We start from the raw sequence: 22,160 nt of genomic DNA, 5'->3' as shown, positions 1-22,160 counted from the left end.
AAACCGTAGTCGCTCTTTAAAAGAAGGAGTAACTATTGGTCTTTCCTCGAGCACGGATTGCTGAGGTCAACACACAATGACACTTTAAGAACACTACCGAACAGCTGGTATATAAGGTATTTTTCTTCTCCTTTCTACATGCCTTCCTAGTGTAACTGTAACACACTTGACGCGTATTCAAGAGGTCTAAGTTCGTGTCCCGACGAGGGCATTGCTCCTTTTTCACGTCTCCAGCGTAAATATTATTCAAACGCTTGAAAAATCGTCATTTACAATATTGAAATATTTGCATTTTCCGAGAATTACCAACTGTATTTCTAACTTTCGAAAACTAATTTTTAACTAATTTTTAGAAGATTACTGACTGTAAATGACTGAATATTTCTTTTGATTAGTGAAATAAAGCAATAAATCATAGTAGATCATTAATCAATTAAGCTGCGTAATTTATTTTGGATGTATATATTGTATTTAATTGTTGATATTGTTAATTTTAGTTACACATATGTATTGTTAAGTTAATTTTAAAAAATTCTTGAAACACTTGAAGCCACGTATTATGAAATTTAAGGAAAACTATTTATGAAACTTTCAGAAGCGGCTTTAAACAAGATGCCAAAGTTGTATATCCCAAAAACGTTCAGATATTTGGGACAAGCATACAGAGATTTCATTCATTGCTTTTAAGACATGGCGCTTGTTTGCGGTATCTTCACTTAGAACAAGATTATTTCAGTAAATATTTCATAAAGGAATCATGGATTTCTACCGTATCAGTTATTTAGTTTCTTGTTAAAAGAATCGAAAATAAACATCAGTTTCCGAGATATCTGACATCTATACCTTCTGCGTTCTTCAATGAAGTCTGACATATACAAATAAACTCGTATTAGATAAATCATACATTTTGTAAATCTAATAATATATTCTTCTTAAAACACGAAACTTTGATAAACTTCGGCTGCTCTAGATTAAAGGGAAAATGCATAATTCCAGAATTCTTCCTCGTAAACATAAACAAAACAAAACTCTTAAACTGAATTGCGAGCGAGTGAATTCCGTTAAAGTCTAATTCATTTATTTAGCCATCTCCTTCAGATTTAATCTCTCATCTTCAATTCTAATGATATTAAGGATACAGACATGTGAAGGGAACTTAAACATCGCCCCGGGCTGTAAGTGGAAGCCTATTTCTTTCGAATTTCCAAAAGTCTCTACTTTATTCTCTTATCCGAGACGAGCACTATTTCTTTGCCATTTCATCGTAGTTTTCTAATCCAATTTTTATTACCCAGTTCCTTATTTCTCGCATGGGTATTAAGACCGACTGCGTAAACTAAGCTTTTAATGTTACACCCGACGGCCATTCCCGAAAACCACCACTTTTATTTTAATTCTTTTTTATTTCCTTTCTCATACTTCCGTCCAGTATCATGAATGTAATTAATGAGGGTACGCAACCCGAATGGGATTGTGTATTGATTGGTCGAAAAGACGACATGAGAGCCCTCTAGCGCACGTGAAACGGCCTCATGTCTAAATGACTGTTCAGTCATCCTCGTCCCCGCTTCTTACGATCCCTCAATCTGCTCTTCATCCTCCCATGGATGCGTTTTCTTCTCCATGACACTCCACGTGCTTCTCTTGCTGCTCTCTCTGAACTCGGGAGCATCTCTCGCCTTTGATTCGTCAGGATACAAAGGTAAATATCCAATAGGGTGATACCTTTCACCGCTTTTACCTTATTAATGTGGGCCTATAGTAGGAGGGATTGGGGAAAAACTCTGCGCCCCTATAGGCGCTTGCATTGCACCCCAAAGGGACGTACTTCAGATCGAATTTAAACTTTTTTGAATGGATTTTTCTACTTTTTGTTATTTTTTGTAACATATAAGAGACAATAATACTTAACTTGGAACAGTAAAAAACGTTTGCGTTACTTGAAACGAATAAAAGCAATACAAATTGAGTAAAAACATTGTTATTAAAAATGTGGTTAATTTAAAGTATAAAAATATTCTTTATTCATTATTTCACTGTACTTTTGAAATCCATAAAGTAAAAGGAAAATTATAATAATTTTTTCCATTAAATTGGTAACTTGTTGACATATATAAAACTACACTCAAAAATAATTATGCCCACAGAGTAAAATTTTATCTGACTTAATATTATGAATTTGGAGAATTTTTGAAGTTAAATTTTTAACCAAGACATATCTGCAAATTACTAGTATAAAACAATTGTAAACTTTTGAGCCTATTTTTTTATTTTAAGGCTGATTGTTAATGATTTTCATAATATTCACTTGGTAATGAATTTTTGAAAAATATTTAAATAATTTATTTGCTTAAATAACTCTTTTAATTTTAGAATTTCTAATTCCTATTATTCAAATTTTATGATACATTTTTAAGTGTCTGCATAATAACGGCGTTTTATAATTCAGAATAAAAAGTATGTCAAGAATAATAGTGCACTTTAAATAAAACAACGCATGTAAAACAATTTAATATTTTAATATTAAAATTTTTATTTATTATTAATATTTTATTTACTATGAGATTTTATTAAACGAAAACTTTTTGATGCTGGAAATTTTATTACAACGTACAACATATAAAAGCAATTTAAATTACTTACTACGGCATATATATATATATATATATATATATATATACCGAAAATCATATACATATCGTAATTTCCAAAACATAATACACACCCTAATTTATATTAATAAAGATTATTTGTGAAATATGCATTAGGATATGTCATTGGAACTTATATACTGAGTAGCAATTCGCAACAATGCTGAAAATTTAGAAAAATTAAATGACGTAAAACTTAATTTAATTTCAAAAAGCAATTTTTACGAAAATCAAACAGAAGTTATAAAAGATCTTAAATGAAATTTATAAGTAATAATAAAATAATAAGAGAAATGTAATTTTTGTCGAAAAGAAATCAAGAAATGAATCCACGTATCATATTAGCATCACTTTGAAAATTAAGGAAAGAAAAATCCTATGCCGATATTATGTACTCACAATTACTAGTATTTTCCTTACATTTCTCCTTGCGTGACGTTTTTAAATTTTTTTCTTTACGAAATTACTGCTACAAAATTCTGATTACATAAATTTATCTTGGATCATTTTTTACGAAAACGTTTTCCTGCGCTTCTTTAACAAATTGCATTATTTTAATATTGACATATTTGACATAAAATTTCTGTAAAATAATTAAGAAACAGAATGTCCTATTACTATTAAAATTCTGCATTTTAACACTAATAAAGATATTTCAATAAATTTTATCATTAATATACTAAAATTAAAAAATAAAATAATAAATGTTAATAAATTTAAATACTAAAGCTACAGAAGTAAATATTGATGAGAATTTTAGTTGCCCGGTTAGATCTAGTGAGAAATATTAGCGATCATTTATTTTGCAGCAAAAGTTTAGAACAATTTATTAATTAGGAGCTTCACTTCCAAAAATTCATAAAAATTTTTATTTTCAAATAAATTATGTACTCTGATATATAATAAAATGTTTGATATCAATATTATTCTATAAAATGTCCTCTAGAGCATAAGTAAAAGTTCATAAAACTGGCTTTTTGGGGGGAGTGACAAGCCCATTTTTATACGCACGTTCAATAAAAGTAGAATATGGTTATTTTTGAATTTTAGAATATTTTAAAGAAATGTTACATACCTTTGACGAAGTCTAAAAGTAATAATCATTCTTTTTGTTACTTCTTTCTACGAAGTAAGGAAGTATTCCGAAGTAAACGAATTACGAAAAATTCCGGGTATCATTTTTCCACGAAAATATCTATTTTGACATCTATCGAATGCAATATAACGATGTGTTTGGGTGATGTCTGTACGTAAGGGCAGAATAAAGAAATCCTTTTCCCCGAAAGAATTATAAAACTGATTTAATAATATATATATATATATATAGCTACTCTGTTGCTGGGCTCGGTGAGCTCACTTTTAGTTCTTATATTTTAGTAAATTGCGCACTGTTTGCTTTAAAAAATATTGAATTATGTTGTTATTATCTTCCGGTTAAGATTTGTATGCCTTAGTTGATCTTCATGCAATATTTGTAGAATTATCAAAAATTTAAAAGTTCATTAAGTGCGGTTAACCCTAATTTATGTGTACTATAGCAGCCCTACTTGTTTACATTTGAAACTTAGCAGAATAGTGAATTTAGTTTTTGCATCTTTCGTGTCTTTTTGCGAGTGGAACCAAAATAAAACTTTCATTTTTGTGCACCGAAAAATCTGCCTTGTTGCCCGCTGGCCGAAACGCTTGTTTTTGCGTAGAAACTCTAATTTGAATTGTAAAAATTTTTTTAAATCGTTTTAACTGTATTTGGCATTTTATTTTTGCCATATTTTTCAATTTTTAATGAAGATATTTTGAGATTTTATGTAATTTTACCTTGCCGCGAACTGAGAACACAATTAATTGAATGAGGAATTTATCTCTAAAGAAATTCTAGAAGTAAGTTTAAATGAAATGCAGCAAAAAGTGAGTACAAAAAAGTCATGTCGTGTACACATCAGATTTTTTTAAATACCTTCATAATATTCAAAATTCGTTTATTCAGAAACGTGTGTTAAATCATAAACATTCGTGTTCCCTTTTTACTCCTGATTACTGTTTGTTACCTATCACAATCAATGACAGGTGCGTAAAAATACTTATGGGTGTTTAATTACATTGTAGTATACGACTTTTACAGTCAAGCACATTAAAAAGTTTAGAAAGAAAGTGCATTTCATAACTATTACAGCTTTTTTTTTTTCTTTTTACAAACATAGGATAGGAACTGTAGTTCACAAATAGCAAGATGCATCTCTGGATCAAAGCTGATTTCACAAAAAATCATGTGCATTTTGAGGAAGACAGTCATTGATTTCTCTCCTTCAAGAAAAATATTCTATACTATTGATCAGATATACAAAAATTAAAAAACTAAATGAATGAAATAAAATAAATAAATATTAAAAATTGTAAACAACCCAATACAATTGTCATTCAATAGTTTGTGTAAATTGTCACAAACTATTGTGATTTCTAAGCGTATCTTTTCTTCAATTTAAATGAAATATTGCATCATAGTTCTGGTAGATTTTTTAAATTTTTATTTATTTATTTGATATTATTTCATCCGTTTAAGTTATAAATTTTTGTATTTGAAACTCAGTTGTTTTACTTTTTAAAGAAACAGAATCCCATATCAGTCTGTATTAAAATATGTAAATTTTCTACAATACCAAAATAAAAGTAAATTCTGCTTAATTTGAAAAATTCATTTTCATTTGCTCCTTCATATGATAATTGATGCTTGGTAAAGAAAAACAAGATTCTTTTTTTTTTTTTTTTTTTTTTGTACGGCTGCTAAAGTGTTTTTGTGTTTATTTCATAAAATGTTTCTACTTTACAGATTCAGAAAAATTGCTTTTTGGTCTGTGTCAATTATTGTTGATAGTTTTGTTGATTGGGGCATGGATGTATAAAATATTATTTCTGAATTATGTGTCTTGTATGTAGTAGTATCAGTTATAGTTTACTTTAAAGTCATAAGCATTTATTCACTAATAAGTTCCCAAAAAAACACTTCCGGTTATTATTAACTATAGCTGATACTAGAAATGGTTGTGATGCATGCACATAAGTATTTTTCAATCATATTTGTTGCACATAATAACATTAAAGCAGATTACAAAATGATTGTAAAATTCCAGTTGGAACGTTTAATGTGATTATTGTTCCACCATTTATTTAATTATTATACAAGTGAAATTTAATTTATTATTTAACTAGCAGCTAGGCTGCCAGCCTCGGGAAAATGCCTGAAGGGAAGAATAAATGTTAAATTTAAAAACTACGCAGAATAACTTAATAAGGTATTTCTCCAACATCCCTAGCGTGCCTTCGTGGTGTAGTGGTTCTGCACGCTGGGCCGGTATTCCAGAAGTCCGTAGTTCAATTCCCGGCGAAGGCGTTTGCTATTTTTCATTTTCCCAGCTTTCCAAAAAATCCTAATGTCTCTACAAGTGGCGCTCGAACTAAAAGGGTTGTGGATGATGATTCTCCGCGCCCAGGGTTTGGCGATTATGTCTCCTAAAACCCTAGTCGTCTTCTAAAAAAGGGACTGTATAAGGTATTTCTCCCACTTCCCTAGCGTGCCTTCGTGGTGTAGTGGTTCTGCACGCTGGGTCGGTATTCCAGAGGTCCGTGGTTCGATTCCCTGCGAACACGTTCGCTATTTTTCATCTTTCGGCTTTCAAAAAAATTCTAATGTCTCTACAAACTTCATATAAAAACCACAAATTTAAAAAAAAAATTATTACATAGAACAAAATTACAATGAAATAAGCAATATCCCTTAATACAAATATTAATTATCCTAATAAATAAATTAACCAACTTCCCGTTGTCTTCGCTCAACAAAAGTCAAGTATCCAAGAGAAACATTAAATTAAAGAAATGCACAGAATTATAGCCCTTGTTTTTCCAAGTGGCAAAAGTGCTGATTTTCAACAGTCAACAGTGCAGTATATAATTGAATGAAAAACTGTTGCCAAAACAACATTTCTAAAAGAATGAAACTATTCAAAATAAATAAAATCGAAAAGATATAATAAAAAAAAATCCGATTCGAATTTTGAAAAAAATCCCTTCGAGGTGCACTGGCTCTTGTCTAAATGCACCTATATACCAAATTTCGTAGCCCTGGGTCTATTAGCTTACCCGCAGCGCGATCGAAAAACACACAGGCTCTTTCTTTTAGTATATGTAGGGATGACAGTATTGTGGCATCGCGACAAAGATGCGAGGTGCATTTTAAATTTTTTCTCTCATTTACCAACCATCATCCTCATTAATGCATTCTATTCCAAATAATAAAATTTTCAAATTATTAAAGAAACAGTCTTCTATTTGGGGTAGATTTACCGAAAATCATATACATATAATAATTTTCAAAACATAATACACACCCTAATTTATATTAATAAAGATTATTTGTGAAATATGCATTAGGATATGTCATTGGAACTTATATACTGAGTAGCAATTCGCAACAATGCTGAAAATTTAGAAAAATTAAATGACGTAAAACTTAATTTAATTTCAAAAAGCAATTTTTACGAAAATCAAACAGAAGTTATAAAAGATCTTAAATGAAATTTATAAGTAATAATAAAATAATAAGAGAAATGTAATTTTTGTCGAAAAGAAATCAAGAAATGAATCCACGTATCATATTAGCATCACTTTGAAAATTAAGGAAAGAAAAATCCTATGCCGATATTATGTACTCACAATTACTAGTATTTTCCTTACATTTCTCCTTGCGTGACGTTTTTAAATTTTTTTCTTTACGAAATTACTGCTACAAAATTCTGATTACATAAATTTATCTTGGATCATTTTTTACGAAAACGTTTTCCTGCGCTTCTTTAACAAATTGCATTATTTTAATATTGACATATTTGACATAAAATTTCTGTAAAATAATTAAGAAACAGAATGTCCTATTACTATTAAAATTCTGCATTTTAACACTAATAAAGATATTTCAATAAATTTTATCATTAATATACTAAAATTAAAAAATAAAATAATAAATGTTAATAAATTTAAATACTAAAGCTACAGAAGTAAATATTGATGAGAATTTTAGTTGCCCGGTTAGATCTAGTGAGAAATATTAGCGATCATTTATTTTGCAGCAAAAGTTTAGAACAATTTATTAATTAGGAGCTTCACTTCCAAAAATTCATAAAAATTTTTATTTTCAAATAAATTATGTACTCTGATATATAATAAAATGTTTGATATCAATATTATTCTATAAAATGTCCTCTAGAGCATAAGTAAAAGTTCATAAAACTGGCTTTTTGGGGGGAGTGACAAGCCCATTTTTATACGCACGTTCAATAAAAGTAGAATATGGTTATTTTTGAATTTTAGAATATTTTAAAGAAATGTTACATACCTTTGACGAAGTCTAAAAGTAATAATCATTCTTTTTGTTACTTCTTTCTACGAAGTAAGGAAGTATTCCGAAGTAAACGAATTACGAAAAATTCCGGGTATCATTTTTCCACGAAAATATCTATTTTGACATCTATCGAATGCAATATAACGATGTGTTTGGGTGATGTCTGTACGTAAGGGCAGAATAAAGAAATCCTTTTCCCCGAAAGAATTATAAAACTGATTTAATAATATATATATATATATATAGCTACTCTGTTGCTGGGCTCGGTGAGCTCACTTTTAGTTCTTATATTTTAGTAAATTGCGCACTGTTTGCTTTAAAAAATATTGAATTATGTTGTTATTATCTTCCGGTTAAGATTTGTATGCCTTAGTTGATCTTCATGCAATATTTGTAGAATTATCAAAAATTTAAAAGTTCATTAAGTGCGGTTAACCCTAATTTATGTGTACTATAGCAGCCCTACTTGTTTACATTTGAAACTTAGCAGAATAGTGAATTTAGTTTTTGCATCTTTCGTGTCTTTTTGCGAGTGGAACCAAAATAAAACTTTCATTTTTGTGCACCGAAAAATCTGCCTTGTTGCCCGCTGGCCGAAACGCTTGTTTTTGCGTAGAAACTCTAATTTGAATTGTAAAAATTTTTTTAAATCGTTTTAACTGTATTTGGCATTTTATTTTTGCCATATTTTTCAATTTTTAATGAAGATATTTTGAGATTTTATGTAATTTTACCTTGCCGCGAACTGAGAACACAATTAATTGAATGAGGAATTTATCTCTAAAGAAATTCTAGAAGTAAGTTTAAATGAAATGCAGCAAAAAGTGAGTACAAAAAAGTCATGTCGTGTACACATCAGATTTTTTTAAATACCTTCATAATATTCAAAATTCGTTTATTCAGAAACGTGTGTTAAATCATAAACATTCGTGTTCCCTTTTTACTCCTGATTACTGTTTGTTACCTATCACAATCAATGACAGGTGCGTAAAAATACTTATGGGTGTTTAATTACATTGTAGTATACGACTTTTACAGTCAAGCACATTAAAAAGTTTAGAAAGAAAGTGCATTTCATAACTATTACAGCTTTTTTTTTTTCTTTTTACAAACATAGGATAGGAACTGTAGTTCACAAATAGCAAGATGCATCTCTGGATCAAAGCTGATTTCACAAAAAATCATGTGCATTTTGAGGAAGACAGTCATTGATTTCTCTCCTTCAAGAAAAATATTCTATACTATTGATCAGATATACAAAAATTAAAAAACTAAATGAATGAAATTAAATAAATAAATATTAAAAATTGTAAACAACCCAATACAATTGTCATTCAATAGTTTGTGTAAATTGTCACAAACTATTGTGATTTCTAAGCGTATCTTTTCTTCAATTTAAATGAAATATTGCATCATAGTTCTGGTAGATTTTTTAAATTTTTATTTATTTATTTGATATTATTTCATCCGTTTAAGTTATAAATTTTTGTATTTGAAACTCAGTTGTTTTACTTTTTAAAGAAACAGAATCCCATATCAGTCTGTATTAAAATATGTAAATTTTCTACAATACCAAAATAAAAGTAAATTCTGCTTAATTTGAAAAATTCATTTTCATTTGCTCCTTCATATGATAATTGATGCTTGGTAAAGAAAAACAAGATTCTTTTTTTTTTTTTTTTTTTTTTTTTTTTGTACGGCTGCTAAAGTGTTTTTGTGTTTATTTCATAAAATGTTTCTACTTTACAGATTCAGAAAAATTGCTTTTTGGTCTGTGTCAATTATTGTTGATAGTTTTGTTGATTGGGGCATGGATGTATAAAATATTATTTCTGAATTATGTGTCTTGTATGTAGTAGTATCAGTTATAGTTTACTTTAAAGTCATAAGCATTTATTCACTAATAAGTTCCCAAAAAAACACTTCCGGTTATTATTAACTATAGCTGATACTAGAAATGGTTGTGATGCATGCACATAAGTATTTTTCAATCATATTTGTTGCACATAATAACATTAAAGCAGATTACAAAATGATTGTAAAATTCCAGTTGGAACGTTTAATGTGATTATTGTTCCACCATTTATTTAATTATTATACAAGTGAAATTTAATTTATTATTTAACTAGCAGCTAGGCTGCCAGCCTCGGGAAAATGCCTGAAGGGAAGAATAAATGTTAAATTTAAAAACTACGCAGAATAACTTAATAAGGTATTTCTCCAACATCCCTAGCGTGCCTTCGTGGTGTAGTGGTTCTGCACGCTGGGCCGGTATTCCAGAAGTCCGTAGTTCAATTCCCGGCGAAGGCGTTTGCTATTTTTCATTTTCCCAGCTTTCCAAAAAATCCTAATGTCTCTACAAGTGGCGCCCGAACTAAAAGGGTTGTGGATGATGATTCTCCGCGCCCAGGGTTTGGCGATTATGTCTCCTAAAACCCTAGTCGTCTTCTAAAAAAGGGACTGTATAAGGTATTTCTCCCACTTCCCTAGCGTGCCTTCGTGGTGTAGTGGTTCTGCACGCTGGGTCGGTATTCCAGAGGTCCGTGGTTCGATTCCCTGCGAACACGTTCACTATTTTTCATCTTTCGGCTTTCAAAAAAATTCTAATGTCTCTACAAACTTCATATAAAAACCACAAATTTAAAAAAAAAATTATTACATAGAACAAAATTACAATGAAATAAGCAATATCCCTTAATACAAATATTAATTATCCTAATAAATAAATTAACCAACTTCCCGTTGTCTTCGCTCAACAAAAGTCAAGTATCCAAGAGAAACATTAAATTAAAGAAATGCACAGAATTATAGCCCTTGTTTTTCCAAGTGGCAAAAGTGCTGATTTTCAACAGTCAACAGTGCAGTATATAATTGAATGAAAAACTGTTGCCAAAACAACATTTCTAAAAGAATGAAACTATTCAAAATAAATAAAATCGAAAAGATATAATAAAAAAAAATCCGATTCGAATTTTGAAAAAAATCCCTTCGAGGTGCACTGGCTCTTGTCTAAATGCACCTATATACCAAATTTCGTAGCCCTGGGTGTATTAGCTTACCCGCAGCGCGATCGAAAAACACACAGGCTCTTTCTTTTAGTATATGTAGGGATGACAGTATTGTGGCATCGCGACAAAGATGCGAGGTGCATTTTAAATTTTTTCTCTCATTTACCAACCATCATCCTCATTAATGCATTCTATTCCAAATAATAAAATTTTCAAATTATTAAAGAAACAGTCTTCTATTTGGGGTAGATTTACCGAAAATCATATACATATAATAATTTTCAAAACATAATACACACCCTAATTTATATTAATAAAGATTATTTGTGAAATATGCATTAGGATATGTCATTGGAACTTATATACTGAGTAGCAATTCGCAACAATGCTGAAAATTTAGAAAAATTAAATGACGTAAAACTTAATTTAATTTCAAAAAGCAATTTTTACGAAAATCAAACAGAAGTTATAAAAGATCTTAAATGAAATTTATAAGTAATAATAAAATAATAAGAGAAATGTAATTTTTGTCGAAAAGAAATCAAGAAATGAATCCACGTATCATATTAGCATCACTTTGAAAATTAAGGAAAGAAAAATCCTATGCCGATATTATGTACTCACAATTACTAGTATTTTCCTTACATTTCTCCTTGCGTGACGTTTTTAAATTTTTTTCTTTACGAAATTACTGCTACAAAATTCTGATTACATAAATTTATCTTGGATCATTTTTTACGAAAACGTTTTCCTGCGCTTCTTTAACAAATTGCATTATTTTAATATTGACATATTTGACATAAAATTTCTGTAAAATAATTAAGAAACAGAATGTCCTATTACTATTAAAATTCTGCATTTTAACACTAATAAAGATATTTCAATAAATTTTATCATTAATATACTAAAATTAAAAAATAAAATAATAAATGTTAATAAATTTAAATACTAAAGCTACAGAAGTAAATATTGATGAGAATTTTAGTTGCCCGGTTAGATCTAGTGAGAAATATTAGCGATCATTTATTTTGCAGCAAAAGTTTAGAACAATTTATTAATTAGGAGCTTCACTTCCAAAAATTCATAAAAATTTTTATTTTCAAATAAATTATGTACTCTGATATATAATAAAATGTTTGATATCAATATTATTCTATAAAATGTCCTCTAGAGCATAAGTAAAAGTTCATAAAACTGGCTTTTTGGGGGGAGTGACAAGCCCATTTTTATACGCACGTTCAATAAAAGTAGAATATGGTTATTTTTGAATTTTAGAATATTTTAAAGAAATGTTACATACCTTTGACGAAGTTTAAAAGTAATAATCATTCTTTTTGTTACTTCTTTCTACGAAGTAAGGAAGTATTCCGAAGTAAACGAATTACGAAAAATTCCGGGTATCATTTTTCCACGAAAATATCTATTTTGACATCTATCGAATGCAATATAACGATGTGTTTGGGTGATGTCTGTACGTAAGGGCAGAATAAAGAAATCCTTTTCCCCGAAAGAATTATAAAACTGATTTAATAATATATATATATATATATAGCTACTCTGTTGCTGGGCTCGGTGAGCTCACTTTTTGTTCTTATATTTTAGTAAATTGCGCACTGTTTGCTTTAAAAAATATTGAATTATGTTGTTATTATCTTCCGGTTAAGATTTGTATGCCTTAGTTGATCTTCATGCAATATTTGTAGAATTATCAAAATTTTAAAAGTTCATTAAGTGCGGTTAACCCTAATTTATGTGTACTATAGCAGCCCTACTTGTTTACATTTGAAACTTAGCAGAATAGTGAATTTAGTTTTTGCATCTTTCGTGTCTTTTTGCCGAGTGGAACCAAAATAAAACTTTCATTTTTGTGCACCGAAAAATCTGCCTTGTTGCCTGCTGGCCGAAACGCTTGTTTTTGCGTAGAAACTCTAATTTGAATTGTAAAAATTTTTTTAAATCGTTTTAACTGTATTTGGCATTTTATTTTTGCCATATTTTTCAATTTTTAATGAAGATATTTTGAGATTTTATGTAATTTTACCTTGCCGCGAACTGAGAACACAATTAATTGAATGAGGAATTTATCTCTAAAGAAATTCTAGAAGTAAGTTTAAATGAAATGCAGCAAAAAGTGAGTACAAAAAAGTCATGTCGTGTACACATCAGATTTTTTTAAATACCTTCATAATATTCAAAATTCGTTTATTCAGAAACGTGTGTTAAATCATAAACATTCGTGTTCCCTTTTTACTCCTGATTACTGTTTGTTACCTATCACAATCAATGACAGGTGCGTAAAAATACTTGTGGGTGTTTAATTACATTGTAGTATACGACTTTTACAGTCAAGCACATTAAAAAGTTTAGAAAGAAAGTGCATTTCATAACTATTACAGCTTTTTTTTTTTCTTTTTACAAACATAGGATAGGAACTGTAGTTCACAAATAGCAAGATGCATCTCTGGATCAAAGCTGATTTCACAAAAAATCATGTGCATTTTGAGGAAGACAGTCATTGATTTCTCTCCTTCAAGAAAAATATTCTATACTATTGATCAGATATACAAAAATTAAAAAACTAAATGAATGAAATTAAATAAATAAATATTAAAAATTGTAAACAACCCAATACAATTGTCATTCAATAGTTTGTGTAAATTGTCACAAACTATTGTGATTTCTAAGCGTATCTTTTCTTCAATTTAAATGAAATATTGCATCATAGTTCTGGTAGATTTTTTAAATTTTTATTTATTTATTTGATATTATTTCATCCGTTTAAGTTATAAATTTTTGTATTTGAAACTCAGTTGTTTTACTTTTTAAAGAAACAGAATCCCATATCAGTCTGTATTAAAATATGTAAATTTTCTACAATACCAAAATAAAAGTAAATTCTGCTTAATTTGAAAAATTCATTTTCATTTGCTCCTTCATATGATAATTGATGCTTGGTAAAGAAAAACAAGATTCTTTTTTTTTTTTTTTTTTTTTTTTTTTGTACGGCTGCTAAAGTGTTTTTGTGTTTATTTCATAAAATGTTTCTACTTTACAGATTCAGAAAAATTGCTTTTTGGTCTGTGTCAATTATTGTTGATAGTTTTGTTGATTGGGGCATGGATGTATAAAATATTATTTCTGAATTATGTGTCTTGTATGTAGTAGTATCAGTTATAGTTTACTTTAAAGTCATAAGCATTTATTCACTAATAAGTTCCCAAAAAAACACTTCCGGTTATTATTAACTATAGCTGATACTAGAAATGGTTGTGATGCATGCACATAAGTATTTTTCAATCATATTTGTTGCACATAATAACATTAAAGCAGATTACAAAATGATTGTAAAATTCCAGTTGGAACGTTTAATGTGATTATTGTTCCACCATTTATTTAATTATTATACAAGTGAAATTTAATTTATTATTTAACTAGCAGCTAGGCTGCCAGCCTCGGGAAAATGCCTGAAGGGAAGAATAAATGTTAAATTTAAAAACTACGCAGAATAACTTAATAAGGTATTTCTCCAACATCCCTAGCGTGCCTTCGTGGTGTAGTGGTTCTGCACGCTGGGCCGGAATTCCAGAAGTCCGTAGTTCAATTCCCGGCGAAGGCGTTTGCTATTTTTCATTTTCCCAGCTTTCCAAAAAATCCTAATGTCTCTACAAGTGGCGCCCGAACTAAAAGTGTTGTGGATGATGATTCTCCGCGCCCAGGGTTTGGCGATTATGTCTCCTAAAACCCTAGTCGTCTTCTAAAAAAGGGACTGTATAAGGTATTTCTCCCACTTCCCTAGCGTGCCTTCGTGGTGTAGTGGTTCTGCACGCTGGGTCGGTATTCCAGAGGTCCGTGGTTCGATTCCCTGCGAACACGTTCGCTATTTTTCATCTTTCGGCTTTCAAAAAAATTCTAATGTCTCTACAAACTTCATATAAAAACCACAAATTTAAAAAAAAAATTATTACATAGAACAAAATTACAATGAAATAAGCAATATCCCTTAATACAAATATTAATTATCCTAATAAATAAATTAACCAACTTCCCGTTGTCTTCGCTCAACAAAAGTCAAGTATCCAAGAGAAACATTAAATTAAAGAAATGCACAGAATTATAGCCCTTGTTTTTCCAAGTGGCAAAAGTGCTGATTTTCAACAGTCAACAGTGCAGTATATAATTGAATGAAAAACTGTTGCCAAAACAACATTTCTAAAAGAATGAAACTATTCAAAATAAATAAAATCGAAAAGATATAATAAAAAAAAATCCGATTCGAATTTTGAAAAAAATCCCTTCGAGGTGCACTGGCTCTTGTCTAAATGCACCTATATACCAAATTTCGTAGCCCTGGGTGTATTAGCTTACCCGCAGCGCGATCGAAAAACACACAGGCTCTTTCTTTTAGTATATGTAGGGATGACAGTATTGTGGCATCGCGACAAAGATGCGAGGTGCATTTTAAATTTTTTCTCTCATTTACCAACCATCATCCTCATTAATGCATTCTATTCCAAATAATAAAATTTTCAAATTATTAAAGAAACAGTCTTCTATTTGGGGTAGATTTACCGAAAATCATATACATATAATAATTTTCAAAACATAATACACACCCTAATTTATATTAATAAAGATTATTTGTGAAATATGCATTAGGATATGTCATTGGAACTTATATACTGAGTAGCAATTCGCAACAATGCTGAAAATTTAGAAAAATTAAATGACGTAAAACTTAATTTAATTTCAAAAAGCAATTTTTACGAAAATCAAACAGAAGTTATAAAAGATCTTAAATGAAATTTATAAGTAATAATAAAATAATAAGAGAAATGTAATTTTTGTCGAAAAGAAATCAAGAAATGAATCCACGTATCATATTAGCATCACTTTGAAAATTAAGGAAAGAAAAATCCTATGCCGATATTATGTACTCACAATTACTAGTATTTTCCTTACATTTCTCCTTGCGTGACGTTTTTAAATTTTTTTCTTTACGAAATTACTGCTACAAAATTCTGATTACATAAATTTATCTTGGATCATTTTTTACGAAAACGTTTTCCTGCGCTTCTTTAACAAATTGCATTATTTTAATATTGACATATTTGATATAAAATTTCTGTAAAATAATTAAGAAACAGAATGTCCTATTACTATTAAAATTCTGCATTTTAACACTAATAAAGATATTTCAATAAATTTTATCATTAATATACTAAAATTAAAAAATAAAATAATAAATGTTAATAAATTTAAATACTAAAGCTACAAAAGTAAATATTGATGAGAATTTTAGTTGCCCGGTTAGATCTAGTGAGAAATATTAGCGATCATTTATTTTGCAGCAAAAGTTTAGAACAATTTATTAATTAGGAGCTTCACTTCCAAAAATTCATAAAAATTTTTATTTTCAAATAAATTATGTACTCTGATATATAATAAAATGTTTGATATCAATATTATTCTATAAAATGTCCTCTAGAGCATAAGTAAAAGTTCATAAAACTGGCTTTTTGGGGGGAGTGACAAGCCCATTTTTATACGCACGTTCAATAAAAGTAGAATATGGTTATTTTTGAATTTTAGAATATTTTAAAGAAATGTTACATACCTTTGACGAAGTCTAAAAGTAATAATCATTCTTTTTGTTACTTCTTTCTACGAAGTAAGGAAGTATTCCGAAGTAAACGAATTACGAAAAATTCCGGGTATCATTTTTCCACGAAAATATCTATTTTGACATCTATCGAATGCAATATAACGATGTGTTTGGGTGATGTCTGTACGTAAGGGCAGAATAAAGAAATCCTTTTCCCCGAAAGAATTATAAAACTGATTTAATAATATATATATATATATATATAGCTACTCTGTTGCTGGGCTCGGTGAGCTCACTTTTTGTTCTTATATTTTAGTAAATTGCGCACTGTTTGCTTTAAAAAATATTGAATTATGTTGTTATTATCTTCCGGTTAAGATTTGTATGCCTTAGTTGATCTTCATGCAATATTTGTAGAATTATCAAAAATTTAAAAGTTCATTAAGTGCGGTTAACCCTAATTTATGTGTACTATAGCAGCCCTACTTGTTTACATTTGAAACTTAGCAGAATAGTGAATTTAGTTTTTGCATCTTTCGTGTCTTTTTGCCGAGTGGAACCAAAATAAAACTTTCATTTTTGTGCACCGAAAAATCTGCCTTGTTGCCCGCTGGCCGAAACGCTTGTTTTTGCGTAGAAACTCTAATTTGAATTGTAAAAATTTTTTTAAATCGTTTTAACTGTATTTGGCATTTTATTTTTGCCATATTTTTCAATTTTTAATGAAGATATTTTGAGATTTTATGTAATTTTACCTTGCCGCGAACTGAGAACACAATTAATTGAATGAGGAATTTATCTCTAAAGGAATTCTAGAAGTAAGTTTAAATGAAATGCAGCAAAAAGTGAGTACAAAAAAGTCATGTCGTGTACACATCAGATTTTTTTAAATACCTTCATATTATTCAAAATTCGTTTATTCAGAAACGTGTGTTAAATCATAAACATTCGTGTTCCCTTTTTACTCCTGATTACTGTTTGTTACCTATCACAATCAATGACAGGTGCGTAAAAATACTTGTGGGTGTTTAATTACATTGTAGTATACGACTTTTACAGTCAAGCACATTAAAAAGTTTAGAAAGAAAGTGCGTTTCATAACTATTACAGCTTTTTTTTTTTTCTTTTTACAAACATAGGATAGTAACTGTAGTTCACAAATAGCAAGATGCATCTCTGGATCAAAGCTGATTTCACAGAAAATCATGTGCATTTTGAGGAAGACAGTCATTGATTTCTCTCCTTCAAGAAAAATATTCTATACTATTGATCAGATATACAAAAATTAAAAAACTAAATGAATGAAATTAAATAAATAAATATTAAAAATTGTAAACAACCCAATACAATTGTCATTCAATAGTTTGTGTAAATTGTCACAAACTATTGTGATTTCTAAGCGTATCTTTTCTTCAATTTAAATGAAATATTGCATCATAGTTCTGGTAGATTTTTTAAATTTTTATTTATTTATTTGATATTATTTCATCCGTTTAAGTTATAAATTTTTGTATTTGAAACTCAGTTGTTTTACTTTTTAAAGAAACAGAATCCCATATCAGTCTGTATTAAAATATGTAAATTTTCTACAATACCAAAATAAAAGTAAATTCTGCTTAATTTGAAAAATTCATTTTCATTTGCTCCTTCATATGATAATTGATGCTTGGTAAAGAAAAACAAGATTCTTTTTTTTTTTTTTTTTTTTTTTGTAGGGCTGCTAAAGTGTTTTTGTGTTTATTTCATAAAATGTTTCTACTTTACAGATTCAGAAAAATTGCTTTTTGGTCTGTGTCAATTATTGTTGATAGTTTTGTTGATTGGGGCATGGATGTATAAAATATTATTTCTGAATTATGTGTCTTGTATGTAGTAGTATCAGTTATAGTTTACTTTAAAGTCATAAGCATTTATTCACTAATAAGTTCCCAAAAAAACACTTCCGGTTATTATTAACTATAGCTGATACTAGAAATGGTTGTGATGCATGCACATAAGTATTTTTCAATCATATTTGTTGCACATAATAACATTAAAGCAGATTACAAAATGATTGTAAAATTCCAGTTGGAACGTTTAATGTGATTATTGTTCCACCATTTATTTAATTATTATACAAGTGAAATTTAATTTATTATTTAACTAGCAGCTAGGCTGCCAGCCTCGGGAAAATGCCTGAAGGGAAGAATAAATGTTAAATTTAAAAACTACGCAGAATAACTTAATAAGGTATTTCTCCAACATCCCTAGCGTGCCTTCGTGGTGTAGTGGTTCTGCACGCTGGGCCGGTATTCCAGAAGTCCGTAGTTCAATTCCCGGCGAAGGCGTTTGCTATTTTTCATTTTCCCAGCTTTCCAAAAAATCCTAATGTCTCTACAAGTGGCGCCCGAACTAAAAGGATTGTGGATGATGATTCTCCGCGCCCAGGGTTTGGCGATTATGTCTCCTAAAACTCTAGTCGTCTTCTAAAAAAGGGACTGTATAAGGTATTTCTCCCACTTCCCTAGCGTGCCTTCGTGGTGTAGTGGTTCTGCACGCTGGGTCGGTATTCCAGAGGTCCGTGGTTCGATTCCCTGCGAACACGTTCGCTATTTTTCATCTTCGGCTTTCAAAAAAATTCTAATGTCTCTACAAACTTCATATAAAAACCACAAATTTAAAAAAAAAAAATTATTACATAGAACAAAATTACAATGAAATAAGCAATATCCCTTAATACATATATTAATTATCCTAATAAATAAATTAACCAACTTCCCGTTGTCTTCGCTCAACAAAAGTCAAGTATCCAAGAGAAACATTAAATTAAAGAAATGCACAGAATTATAGCCCTTGTTTTTCCAAGTGGCAAAAGTGCTGATTTTCAACAGTCAACAGTGCAGTATATAATTGAATGAAAAACTGTTGCCAAAACAACATTTCTAAAAGAATGAAACTATTCAAAATAAATAAAATCGAAAAGATATAATAAAAAAAAATCCGATTCGGATTTTGAAAAAAATCCCTTCGAGGTGCACTGGCTCTTGTCTAAATGCACCTATATACCAAATTTCGTAGCCCTGGGTCTATTAGCTTACCCGCAGCGCGATCGAAAAACACACAGGCTCTTTCTTTTAGTATATGTAGGGATGACAGTATTGTGGCATCGCGACAAAGATGCGAGGTGCATTTTAAATTTTTTCTCTCATTTACCAACCATCATCCTCATTAATGCATTCTATTCCAAATAATAAAATTTTCAAATTATTAAAGAAACAGTCTTCTATTTGGGGTAGATTTATCGAAAATCATATACATATAATAATTTTCAAAACATAATACACACCCTAATTTATATTAATAAAGATTATTTGTGAAATATGCATTAGGATATGTCATTGGAACTTATATACTGAGTAGCAATTCGCAACAATGCTGAAAATTTAGAAAAATTAAATGACGTAAAACTTAATTTAATTTCAAAAAGCAATTTTTACGAAAATCAAACAGAAGTTATAAAAGATCTTAAATGAAATTTATAAGTAATAATAAAATAATAAGAGAAATGTAATTTTTGTCGAAAAGAAATCAAGAAATGAATCCACGTATCATATTAGCATCACTTTGAAAATTAAGGAAAGAAAAATCCTATGCCGATATTATGTACTCACAATTACTAGTATTTTCCTTACATTTCTCCTTGCGTGACGTTTTTAAATTTTTTTCTTTACGAAATTACTGCTACAAAATTCTGATTACATAAATTTATCTTGGATCATTTTTTACGAAAACGTTTTCCTGCGCTTCTTTAACAAATTGCATTATTTTAATATTGACATATTTGATATAAAATTTCTGTAAAATAATTAAGAAACAGAATGTCCTATTACTATTAAAATTCTGCATTTTAACACTAATAAAGATATTTCAATAAATTTTATCATTAATATACTAAAATTAAAAAATAAAATAATAAATGTTAATAAATTTAAATACTAAAGCTACAGAAGTAAATATTGATGAGAATTTTAGTTGCCCGGTTAGATCTAGTGAGAAATATTAGCGATCATTTATTTTGCAGCAAAAGTTTAGAACAATTTATTAATTAGGAGCTTCACTTCCAAAAATTCATAAAAATTTTTATTTTCAAATAAATTATGTACTCTGATATATAATAAAATGTTTGATATCAATATTATTCTATAAAATGTCCTCTAGAGCATAAGTAAAAGTTCATAAAACTGGCTTTTTGGGGGGAGTGACAAGCCCATTTTTATACGCACGTTCAATAAAAGTAGAATATGGTTATTTTTGAATTTTAGAATATTTTAAAGAAATGTTACATACCTTTGACGAAGTCTAAAAGTAATAATCATTCTTTTTGTTACTTCTTTCTACGAAGTAAGGAAGTATTCCGAAGTAAACGAATTACGAAAAATTCCGGGTATCATTTTTCCACGAAAATATCTATTTTGACATCTATCGAATGCAATATAACGATGTGTTTGGGTGATGTCTGTACGTAAGGGCAGAATAAAGAAATCCTTTTCCCCGAAAGAATTATAAAACTGATTTAATAATATATATATATATATATATATAGCTACTCTGTTGCTGGGCTCGGTGAGCTCACTTTTTGTTCTTATATTTTAGTAAATTGCGCACTGTTTGCTTTAAAAAATATTGAATTATGTTGTTATTATCTTCCGGTTAAGATTTGTATGCCTTAGTTGATCTTCATGCAATATTTGTAGAATTATCAAAAATTTAAAAGTTCATTAAGTGCGGTTAACCCTAATTTATGTGTACTATAGCAGCCCTACTTGTTTACATTTGAAACTTAGCAGAATAGTGAATTTAGTTTTTGCATCTTTCGTGTCTTTTTGCCGAGTGGAACCAAAATAAAACTTTCATTTTTGTGCACCGAAAAATCTGCCTTGTTGCCCGCTGGCCGAAACGCTTGTTTTTGCGTAGAAACTCTAATTTGAATTGTAAAAATTTTTTTAAATCGTTTTAACTGTATTTGGCATTTTATTTTTGCCATATTTTTCAATTTTTAATGAAGATATTTTGAGATTTTATGTAATTTTACCTTGCCGCGAACTGAGAACACAATTAATTGAATGAGGAATTTATCTCTAAAGGAATTCTAGAAGTAAGTTTAAATGAAATGCAGCAAAAAGTGAGTACAAAAAAGTCATGTCGTGTACACATCAGATTTTTTTAAATACCTTCATATTATTCAAAATTCGTTTATTCAGAAACGTGTGTTAAATCATAAACATTCGTGTTCCCTTTTTACTCCTGATTACTGTTTGTTACCTATCACAATCAATGACAGGTGCGTAAAAATACTTGTGGGTGTTTAATTACATTGTAGTATACGACTTTTACAGTCAAGCACATTAAAAAATTTAGAAAGAAAGTGCGTTTCATAACTATTACAGCTTTTTTTTTTTCTTTTTACAAACATAGGATAGTAACTGTAGTTCACAAATAGCAAGATGCATCTCTGGATCAAAGCTGATTTC

At 29.2% G+C, this 22,160-nt stretch overlaps 1 protein-coding gene across 1 annotated transcript in view; it reads left to right on the top strand.

Annotated features, from left to right (window-relative positions):
- The first annotated feature begins 1,547 nt into the window (after positions 1 to 1,547).
- LOC118201156 (lachesin-like) overlaps positions 1,548 to 22,160 on the top strand; it is a 259,543-nt gene continuing 238,930 nt past the window's right edge. Inside the window, exon 1 of the mRNA XM_085806926.1 lies at positions 1,548 to 1,702. Coding sequence (XP_085663052.1) covers positions 1,624 to 1,702 — 79 coding nt within the window. The 5' untranslated portion in view covers positions 1,548 to 1,623. The remainder of the gene's footprint in view (positions 1,703 to 22,160) is intronic.

Source organism: Stegodyphus dumicola, chromosome 12, assembly GCF_044657685.1.
Source record: "Stegodyphus dumicola isolate Sdum_Otavi_A_Nest chromosome 12, ASM4465768v1".
In the NCBI taxonomy this organism is placed as follows: Eukaryota; Metazoa; Arthropoda; class Arachnida; order Araneae; family Eresidae; genus Stegodyphus; species Stegodyphus dumicola.
Note: the sequence above shows the minus strand (reverse complement) of the source record. Positions and strands in the feature narration are given on the sequence as shown.